This window comes from Pollachius pollachius (genome assembly GCF_949987615.1).
Source record: "Pollachius pollachius genome assembly, chromosome: 10".
Lineage (NCBI taxonomy): Eukaryota > Metazoa > Chordata > Actinopteri > Gadiformes > Gadidae > Pollachius > Pollachius pollachius.
Genome location: NC_136943.1, coordinates 11,933,400 through 11,944,549, shown reverse-complemented (window position 1 = coordinate 11,944,549; position 11,150 = coordinate 11,933,400). Strand labels below are relative to the sequence as shown.

At 40.8% G+C, this 11,150-nt stretch overlaps 2 protein-coding genes across 3 annotated transcripts; one reads left to right on the top strand and one right to left on the bottom strand.

Annotated features, from left to right (window-relative positions):
- Positions 1-21: 21 nt before the first annotated feature.
- med7 (mediator complex subunit 7) lies at positions 22-1,772 on the bottom strand. 2 transcript variants are annotated; one of them, XM_079744352.1, is made up of 2 exons: positions 1,659-1,772; positions 22-1,042 (listed from the first exon to the last, which is right to left on the bottom strand). In XM_079744352.1, the coding sequence occupies exon 2, from the start codon at positions 1,031-1,033 to the stop codon at positions 272-274; it is 762 nt and encodes a 253-aa protein (XP_079600478.1). In that variant the 5' UTR covers positions 1,034-1,042; positions 1,659-1,772; the 3' UTR covers positions 22-271. The 2 variants fall into 2 exon arrangements, with proteins under 2 accessions (XP_079600478.1, XP_079600479.1); XM_079744353.1 differs by having other exon boundaries at positions 1,566-1,701.
- Positions 1,773-3,760: 1,988 nt separating this feature from the next.
- itk (IL2 inducible T cell kinase) lies at positions 3,761-11,123 on the top strand. Its single transcript, XM_079744193.1, has 17 exons — positions 3,761-3,969; positions 4,087-4,191; positions 4,300-4,381; positions 4,505-4,630; positions 4,859-4,908; positions 5,059-5,210; positions 5,297-5,362; positions 5,452-5,506; positions 5,893-5,972; positions 6,362-6,507; positions 6,902-6,976; positions 7,541-7,709; positions 8,165-8,381; positions 8,939-9,003; positions 9,171-9,289; positions 9,949-10,106; positions 10,658-11,123. The coding sequence occupies exons 1-17, from the start codon at positions 3,832-3,834 to the stop codon at positions 10,712-10,714; spliced, it is 1,860 nt and encodes a 619-aa protein (XP_079600319.1). The 5' UTR covers positions 3,761-3,831; the 3' UTR covers positions 10,715-11,123.
- The last annotated feature ends 27 nt before the right edge of the window (positions 11,124-11,150 follow it).

The window sequence follows — 11,150 nt, the reverse complement described above, 5'->3', positions numbered from 1 at the left end:
AGCGTAAGTGTTCATTTACAAATGTACTTTTATTGGAGAGTTGCTGCCGGGACCTGGAACCACTTCACAGCCATAAAGAAATCTACTGAAATATCTCAAAATATTACAGTATGTTTTGGATGATAACTGGGTAACCGCTAATGTTATAAAAAGGAAAACACAGGAATAAAAACGGACAGGAAACAAATAATCCAAAGACTTAAATTCTATATACAGACGCCAACAAACAAAGGAAACAGCATTGCTCACACACAGCCAATCAACACAAGATTCAAGCAATCTCATCTATGATACTGCACATAGCAGCGTCTTTGTCCCACACTTTGTCCACCCTACAGCCTGTCGTTCTCTTGTCAAGCTGACTAGCTGCCATAGAACTCGCCCCGGCCTCTTCTACGTCCATAGGTTCTGATGCAAGTCTGGGCGCCTGGCCCGAGCCACTGACTATGACGGCTCCAGACCCGTTCTTTGCTCTCTCACCTACCCCGTTTGGGCCCTCAATTTGGGGCAAGTCATCGGGTAGAGATGCCAGGCAACCCTGGATCATCTCCACCACCCTCTCGAGGTGTTTCTGGAACCGCTCGGCCGTCTCCAGCCGCTGCCTCTTCTGCACCTCCATCATCACTCTCAGAGTCTCCCTGGCCTGGTGTGGTCGGTACTCGTTGATGAGGTGGTGCATGTGAACAAACAGCAGCTTAATGTCCTCCAGCTTCTCCTCCCGCTTCAAGCTGCCGGGACTCTTGATGAGGATGTCAAGCAGGTCCAGGAAGTTCACCAGTATGGACATGTTGAGCTTCTTCAACTCCCGCTTGTGGTCGAACTGCATGGGGTGGAGCCGCTCGATGCCTTGGCTCTCCAAGGGCCGGATGATGAGGTCATCGCATTGGAACTGGTTGCCGAACATCATATAGCTGTCCCTGATGGGCGGAGGGGGTTTGGGGGCCAGACCTTTGCGAATGTTTTCATCCGTGTACTCCTTTATATACTGCACCGGTGGTGGAGGCAGGGCACTCACCTGCTGTGGTTCACCCATGATGGTGACCTAAAATAACAATGTTGAAGATGTAACAGCAGTTTTTGGTTTGGTATTTTTATATTTATATTCCACTTAGTATTTTGTCCAAATCAAGACATAGGCTTAGCAAGGGGTAGTTCCTTACTGCAACTTCATTTCATCATCGTTTGGGTCCTATTCAAAATATTATACTCGTTCTCTTGTATAAATTACTTAAGTTATAACGCAGTCATATTTCAAAACGTAAAACATGTTATTGACTGAGGTCCAGACGACATACTTAATTTGCGACCTTCTAGCCTAACGTTAACTCTACCTTATAGAAAGAGCTTTAATGTGTTGCATAGCCGCCGGTTAGCATTAACCGACTACAGTACTACATTTTTATAACACAAACCGTTTACCTACAATGGCAACATATTTAAAAATAAAAAGTAGTAAGATTAAGGTTACTTGGATAACATTAAAATAAAATAATAGGAATTTACGTGTTTAATTAGCATTGGCTAGGTAGCCCCAATGTATCATTAGCCAGTAAACCTTAGCTTACCTGGGGCTAAAGTTGAACCAATGAGCCACTTCTTAGATATACGCAATCGTTCTTCAGCGTATCAACACAATATTAAACGAAAGTTCAACTCACCAATGAAACGAACCTCTAACCCTTAATTATAGGTTTAATTAACAGTATCCACGATTATGATCAAGCATTAGCAAGCTAACGCTGATTGAACAACATATGTCTGACGGATCATCTTCTTCGTTAGTTCATTGAGGGATTGCAAACCAACGTCCAAGGGGCATAGCGCCACCTACTAAACAAGTGTGTAACACCGGATCTTTATAACTACGTATTCATGTATTTAATTTATGTTTATATTATCTATATCTATATCTATATATATATATATAGATATATATATACACGGCTATTAAACGTCAAATATATATAATATCCTATTTACTGTACCTCATTTATTGATAAAATGACATATTGATCCTCCATCCTCTCCTCACTCGTCAAATCTCCCTGACCATATTTCTAAATATTTAACCCTAACCCTCTTAATAAACAGGTTCTATGTTTTATGCTACATTACACTGTGTACACCTACCATTATCCCTATTCCAAGCCAAGGATAAAGAACCAAACTAAACTTGTAGGATCAACCCTTAATCTAGTTGTTTTAAATTATTATCCCGCCTACTTTTACCTTTACTATTTAAAGGTATTTTTTTTTTTTTTTTTACTAATTTAAACTGATCTTTGGATGCAATATAAACTCCTTCCTTTTCTATCTCTATGCCGTCTACTATGCCATATCTCTAACCCTTTCCTTTTAACTATATCCATTCTCCTCTGCCATATGTTACCGAAAGGCTAACCATTTCCTTATTAAAACAATTCTGGAATCCATTCAGGAATATGTATTCCAATTCCCACATTGTTGTTTTCCTCTTTGGAACCATCTGTATAAACACCCATATAGATATACAAATTGGTCTTCATATATAAACTTGAGAAGCACATCTCATTTGTTTCCCAGTCGTTGTTCTTCTATAAGTATTCATGTCTCAATGCTAAAAGGGGGAGATTGTGCAAAATTAATATAATTTAATCCATATCCTTCCACGAGTTTTTCAATCATACATACTCCAAACAATAATTTATTCTTGACTTGGGCCTCCCATCCCCACATTCTCACAGACAATTGATTTCCTCTCAGATCTTAGGGGGTTTCCCCTGTCCTTGCCCCTATCCATAGCCTTAAAGCTCTCCTTCAGTCTTAGTAAAGTTGTTGAGAAGCTGCTCCATAAACAGTTCCATTCCATAGTCCATATCACCTTCCCCCATCGATTTTTGTTTTCTTTCTACTTGAAATTTCAATGTCAAATATTCTTCAAACTATGTTCCCAGATATTTACGTACTTCTACTCTCCATAAACGATCCATGTAACTTTAATTTAAGATTACCTATACAATTTAATTCTTTGTAAAAAATCATATAGCATTACCTGCTACCAGAACATTTAAACCCCCAATCCTAGGACCATTGCTTCTCCTCTGAATAGTCTTTTGAATATTATCAATTACATATGTGTTATTCTGACCTCAAGGCCAAATCGCCCCATCATCTACATACAAGATGACCTTATATACTGTATCTGACCAAGTCCATAAATGTCGTTATTCATTATGTAAAATAGGATTGCACTTCCCTTTGGAATACCGTTCTGTATCCTAGCCTCATCGGACATTTCACCTTCGACCTTTACCTTCAACTAATCTGTTTGAAAATCTATGAACTAGTAATTTATCCTTACACTAATTCCTATAATTTACTGACTAATCAAGTAATTATTACTATTAATTGAACATTGTCTGTTGCCTGTAATACTGTCCCCTTATTGTTACAAAACGTTTCATCGCATTCATTGCCTTTCTATGAAGGTAAATATAACTTCTTATAAAGACGGTATGTGTGTGTGTGTGTGTGTGTGCATGTGTGTGTGTGTGTGTGTGTGTGCACGTGTGTGACGCGTGTGTGTGTGTGTGTGTGTGTGTGTGTGTGTGTGTGTGTGTGTGTGTGTTTGTGTGTGTGTGTTTATGAGTGAGAATGTATGCGTGATAACCCGTGCAAGTGGGGTTGAGTGTTTACTGCATCTCCAGGATGTGGTTTTGAGAATGTATGCCGGAAACACAGCATTTATCATTGATATCACTGTTGTTGCTTTCTCCTTCTCATACCCTGTTTCTAACCTGCCCTCATTTATGTGTTCTCTTTTCCTTTTCGTTAGTAAAATACCACTTTACAATGGATGCCACGCTTATTTTAAAAGGGACCATGATCAAAAAGTCCCAGCAAAGGAGAAGGACATCTCCATGCAACTATAAGGAGAGATTGTTTATCTTAGACACTCGGTCCTTGAGCTATTTGGAACGGCGTCCTGGGGTATGTATAAATTCATACATTTTGTTTTACATTTGATCTCTGTTCAAACTGGATCTCATTGGATCTCTGCTTCAAAAAGAGCATGCCTGTGATAAAAGTTACTCTTTATTGTTTTAGAAAAAGCCTATTCTGAAAGGTTGTATTCAGCTGTCGAATATAAGGTGTGCAGAGATTGTATGCAGCAGTATTCCTATACCATGCAGCAATAAGTATCCCTTTCAGGTAAGTTAGCCCCATTATAATTTCTCAGAATACCACAAAATCGGTGTTTATGCAACACGCAAACAAAAAAAAACATGATGGGGTTGTGATCCTTACATGCCTCCACAGGTCTTCCATGACAACCTATACCTCTACATTTTTGCTCCAGACAACTACTGTCGCCAGAGATGGGTCAGGGCCCTCAAAGAGGGTAAGCAACGTTTGAGCTTCAGGGATAAGATCGAAGCTAGACATGCTCAAACAATGACATATCATGCTGCTCTACTGTGCCGTGGCACTCCACTCAACTGGAATTCTGTGTTCCCTGATGTAGAGATAAAACTTAATAACTTGGTTGTAAAATACCATCCAAATTTCTGGATGTACGGAAGATGGCAATGCTGCCATCAGACAGAGAAACTGGCCGCAGGGTGCAAGGAGTACAGTCCAGAGCCTAATGGTTTGTAATTAGAATTGTACTCATTTTTTTACAGTTTTTTTACCAGCTCTAGCTTTGATGAAGACAGTACTTTGAAATCAATAATATGTTAAATGCTATTCTCTATTGTCTATTAAGTGCTATTTATTTTGCTGTTGCCATAATAAATTGTCCACTTAAACCCTGGTGCTCAATATTACAAGGATATTAAACCAACAAAGTCTGATTCGGTCTCATGTCACTCTACAGGTACAAAGCTGCTTCCTGAGATACCGGAGTCCAATAATACAGATCGTCTGGTACACACTGTAGTTCTAAACCAATTTCCATCTAAAATGTGCTTTTCCTTTGTTATGAAATGTACTTAAAATACATTTTCTTTCCTTTCTTTCTTTCCTTTTCCTCCCTTCCTCCCTCCTTCTCTTTCTGTTCCCATCCCTCCCTTGAAGGGGTCTCCTGATAATGAAGGACAGGGGCTCGTCGTGGCGCTCCAGGACTACAATCCCCAAGGACAGAGTGACTTGCCTCTTAAGGCAGACCAGGAGTACACCGTGATCGACAGCTCGCACCCCGAATGGTGGATCATACAAGATAACATGGGGTAACCACTGAAAAAACGAAATCCCCATGTCCCTCCATTCGAAGCCCATCTTAACTGAGTGTGTTGTTTTCCCTGTCTCTGATAAGGCATAAAGGCTTTGTTCCCTGCATCTACATTGCTGAAAAGTCTGGCAGAAACTTTGACAGATTTGAGTGAGTTGAAGGACTTTCATTTCATTCATCTCTCAAACTAAATGGGAGAAATGAACAGCTTTACTTTAACCTGAGCATTTTTCTCCTAGCTGGTACAACAAAGACGTGACCCGACTGCAAGCAGAGGAGCTCCTGATGACCGAGGTAAAATAATTGTTAAATTGCAGGTTAGCCCACTGGTCCAAATAAACTGTGCCACATACATTGTGAAGTGAGAAAGACGTAAGTTGTCACCTGCTATGCAAGTGTGGCCTCTTTTGCACAATGTATCCAAGAAACTTGTCAAAAGACGCAAAAGAACCACCATGTTGGCAATGTCAAACTTCCTGCCATAAGATCTTTTGTTCTATGGCATTTCAAATTCCAATATCAGTTGGTAATGTACGCAATTCCCTTCTTCATTTTTTCTTTCTTCTTCAGTAAGTTGATTGCCAATCGATCAGTCAATGACCATGTACAATAATAACTGTTGCTTGCTGCTGCAGTTGTGTTTTGAATTAAAACTCACGCCTCATGAATGTGTTGTTAAGGGGAGAGAAGGTGGGTTCATGGTGCGGGACTCAAGACACGCAGGCTTCTACACCGTTTCAGTGTTCACCAAAGCAGCCGGGTAATCACACATTACTGCCAATCAGGCTTTTAATGATCTATGCTCTATGAAATTGTGTTTTAAATAATGTGCATACTTATCTAACCAAGGTATACATGCTTTCTCTGGCCTTTTGAAAGACACAATGTACTTTATTAACCCCATATGTGGGTGTTACTGCAGAAGAACAGGGAAGTTATTATAAATGAACAATATTTTTTGGATTAGTAGATTCAAATTCAAAGTATACAATTTTGTATCCAGCCTGTAATTATTGTAAAATGTCATGTGTACTTCACGTTTAGATTGAATACAAATTACTTACTATAATTTGTTATTGCACTTATTCTCGAACAAATAGTACAACAAAAGTGTGTTTTTCTAATTGTTGTTCTTATGTTGGCCTTCAGGTCTAATGGATTGAAGAATCCCAGAGTGAAACACTATCAGATTAAAGTGATTGTGGCAGGAGGAGAGCAAAGTTTCTACTTGGCAGAGAAGCACCTATTCAACAACATTCCCCAGCTCATCACTTACCACAAACTAAACGCTGCAGGTACCACCGTTTAGTTAAACTACTACTTCTATTAAGAATCTTTATTGAATACTTTAAAATTAATTTCCTGTTCTAATGGTGATAAACAAGTGTTTCCTGTGTAGTATTGATAAGGTACCTCTCTGCAAAGCAATAACTGTATCAATGTGAATTTTCTCTTATTCTGACATAGTCAGTTTACAATAGTCATATTTCTTAACTAAATTCTAAATAAATTGTGTGATTTTATAACTTTGGTATTGTAAATACCGAAGTGTTTGTGGCTTTATTCTGAATATATATTGTGTGTGTGTGTGTGTGTGTGTGTGTGTGTGTGTGTGTGTGTGCATGTATTTGTATGGGTGCATATGTTTACGCTGTACGATGGAAATACGTGACTTTTGGAACATCACAGGTCTCATCACACGTCTAAGAAGGCCAATCACCCACAACAGTATATCAACCAACAGCCCTTTCAATCACAACGAAGGTCAGAGATTTTTCTAAGAAATGCTAACCAACCCTTTTTTATTATATAACATTGCATCTTACTTCAGTGTACTTACAAGTCATTTCAATCATGACCAAGTTAATTGTAACATACAATCATTTAAAATGTTCGAAAATAACAGCTTCGAAAATAATGGTTATTCTTCCATGTAGTTTGGATTGCACAATCCCCTAAAGGATAGCAACGGAGCAGACAGTCGCATCCTATTTGGATATGATCCGAACCAAGTGTTTCGAAACAACTGCACGGGACAAAGATCTGCTGCAGAAAGCATCTAGACGTATAATTAAGAAAGAGAGGGAGTGAGAATGATAAAGGCATCTACCTTACAGCTTTAGTTTAGTTTTATCAGTAGGTGATGTAACCAAAAACAATGTATAACCATGAACTATAACTTATGCAACAACAACAATAAAAAAAAAAAACAACCACTAAAAACTGATCCTGACAACGACTGACAATCTGAACCCAGTCGGACTCATTGATTCATTGAGCGCCCGATCCGGGAGTGCAGTCGCCCATACTTTCCCCCTGGCAATGCAGCCCAGTGGGAGGTGGACCCTGAGGAGCTGGTCCTGGGGGAGGAGCTGGGCAGCGGTCAGTTTGGCATGGTGCTGGAAGCCAGGTGGAGAGAGAAGAGGGTGGCAGTGAAGATGGTGAAGGAGGAAGCCATGTCGGAAGACGAGTTCATCGAGGAAGCCCAGGTTTTGACGTAAGAAGGCCGCGCGATCGTAGTTCTTATTGGTTCACTTTAGCACTGCAGCCTGTGGGTGTGTGTGAGTTAACTTCAATCTCACCGGTTATATTTTGTGTTCTTTAAACCTGGTCGTCCTTACAATGATGGTTGTTGCTTGAGTATTGAGTATATGTGTGCATTTGTGTGTGTGTGTGTTTCTGGATTTGTCTGTGTGTGTGTGTGTGTGTGTGTGTGTGTGTGTGTGTGCGTGCGCACGCGCAGGGGAGTATGTGTATGTTTGTGCATGTGTGTTTGTGTGTATGTGTCGGTGCATGTGTGTGTGTGTGTGTATGTATGTGTGTGCACACGCGGACAAGTGTGTGTATGCATGGGTATTTGTGTGTGTGTGTGTGTGTGTGTGTGTATGTGTGTGTGTGTGTGTGTGTGCGCGTACATCTTACATGCAGGTGTGTGTGTGTGTGTGTTAACAGGAAGCTGTCCCACTGTAAGCTGGTGAAGTTGTATGGGGTGTGCTCCCAGCGCAACCCGCCGTGTCTGGTGCTGGAGCTGATGGAGAACGGCTGCCTCTCAGACTACCTGAGGGCCAGGAAAGGTCAACTCTCCCCGGCAACCCTGCTGGTGATGTGTCTGGACGTCAGCGAGGCAATGGCCTATCTGGAGAGTTTAAAGATCATCCACAGAGATCTGGTAAACCAAAAGATAATTAAAAGGACCCCGCTTAACTACTAGGCAGGTGTGGTGTGGATGAGTCCTTTCAGCTCCTGTGGTGACATCCCACGTGGGAGTGTCCACCCACTAATGATGGATAGCTCAGCCCGCCAGTTGGAACAGTCCATCTATCTATCACACATCTTGGTGACAGTGTAGATTTGATTTTGGCTTTTGAAATGGCTTGTTATCTTACACCACACTTGTGGTAGTGTTGGTAAAGTAGAGGGGCTTTAACGATGTTATCAGTAAGATCTAAGAGCTACACTTTGAGCTTTTTTACAAATGCCATAGCCATCGACCTTCATTGAGTGAATAAAATGCTCTGTGCGAATATTTGTTTACAGTTGACCTGTGCCTGTCTGGGAATAGGATGATTTACATTATGGACATCAATCTCATTCACACACAATCACACAATCTTAGCGTTATCCTAGATCTAACTTACCCCAGCTTTGAGAACAATATAGCTGTCATGGTTGCCATGGTTGTCCGGGTTGTTGATTTGTAGTACGCCGTGTTCTTCTCCTCTGTAGGCTGCCAGGAACTGCCTGGTTTCAAAGAACAACGAGGTCAAGGTGTCCGACTTCGGCATGGCTAGGTGGGCTCCTAAAAGCAGACAGTCACCAACAATAGTGTGTTTCGTATGTGATATTCCTCAAAATGATCCTTCATTTATTTGTGTGTGTGTGTGTGTGTGTGTGTGTGTGTGTGTGTGTGTGTGTGTGTGTGTGTGTGTGTGTGTGTGTGTGTGTGTGTGTTTAAAAGGTATGTTCCGGATGACCTGTATACTTGCTCAATGGGCTCCAAGTTCCCCATTAAGTGGTCGGCACCGGAGGTCATCAAATACTCCAAGTTCAGCAGCAAGTCAGACATCTGGTCCTTTGGTACATCCGTCTATCTATCTTACATTGCATTTTCTAAAATGCTTTTTTAACTCTGCCTTTATTTTCTATATATCTTACAATTTTTTTGGCATATGTCTTATTTTATCTATTATTTTATTTTATTGTATGACAATTTTTACCGTGTGTGCTATATGCTATATAAATAAAGTTGCCTTGCCTATCTTATTATCTATCCATCTATCTATCCATCATCTATCTATCTGTTTGTCTGTCTGTCTGTCTGTGTGTCTGTCTGTCTGTCTGTCTGTCTGTCTGTCTGTCCGTCCGTCTGTCTGTCCTTCTGTCCGTCTGTTTATATATGTGTCAATATATTTGTCTATGTATCTGTTTATCTACTTAAAATGTGTGCCTGCATGCCTGTTTGTCCATCTATCTGTCTGTCTGTCTATCTGTCCGTCCATCTGTAATTCTGTCTGTGTGTCCGTCCGTCTATCTGTCTGTGCCTTCGTCCATCTGTCCGTGCATCCCGCCGCCGTACCAATCATCTGTCTGTCTGTGCATCCATGTATCTGTCTGTGTGTCTGTCCATCCACCTGGCTTTTCCTCCATCCATCTATCTGTCTGGCTGTCGGTCAGTCTATCCAATCAACCTGCCTGTGAATCGGTCCGTCCATCTGTCCGTGTTTCCGTCCCCGTAGGTGTGCTGATGTGGGAGGTGTTCAGCGAGGGCCGCATGCCGTATGAGCACAACACCAACACCGAGGTGGTGGAGGCCCTGGCCACGGGCCTGAGGTTACTGAAGCCCCGCCTGGCCCCTGCCACGCTCTACCTGCTGATGGACGGCTGCTGGAGGCAGGTAGGGAAGATGCAAGATGTTTGACCCATTTAGCACTGCATTTTTACATCCTTAGCCTCATAGCATAATTGCGCGTTTCATATTTTGGCCAAATATCTAACTTAACTCTACTCCCCTAGCCCTGCTGATTCACTGTGCCTCATTGGCTGTATCCTCAGTCAACCATAGTGTTTTTTTACATTCCATAATCACTATCTGCCAAAGTCACCTATTTGACTTAGGCATTTTTAACACTAAATACATTGGAGACATTGGACGTTGAACCCAGGAATTTTAGGCTGGGAATCACCCAAGCCGTTAGACTTGTCTGCCCTATGTAAAGCATCTATGCCATTGGGTGGGACACCTTTTCCAAAGTGCTTTAAAGTACTACAGATGCATGTAATCAGATGATCAAACCTCCAACCGTGGCAGTGTTCACACAAATTGAGCGAGACTGGACAACATTGAGCTAGACGGGACAATGTGAGAGAACACAAAGGTACCTGATAATAAAGATGAGTGATGTTCAGATATAGTAAATGGATTCTTGTGTGCCTTCTCATCTGCAGAAACCAGCAGATCGTCCATCCTTTGCTGTCCTGATGCATGAGTTGGCCTCTCTCTGAAACCTCAAAGAAATTATTTATGATGCATTTGTTATCATATAATGGACAAAAAATGTATGGTTCTTTATTTAAGTTATTTATTGATTTATTTACGTATTTTGTTGAATGCGATTTTAAACATGAACATATAATTATTTTGTAGTAGGGTTATGATATCTTGATGCTAAGCTATCAATATTCTGCCAATTGTATATTGTTTGACCACTAGAGGGCACGCACAAACACCTTCGAATGCTCAATTACTGCTCATCTTTGGAAGTAGTCTAAATACAGTGTCTCAAATTGCTGTCGCTTTCATTATTTTTTACCCATTGATGATAGTTCCACTACTATATGAATACAAATATGGATTCATTTTTATTTTCTTTATGAAATACACACTTAGGAACATACAGTTAATAAATTATGAATGAAAACGTTGATGGGTGTTTGTTAA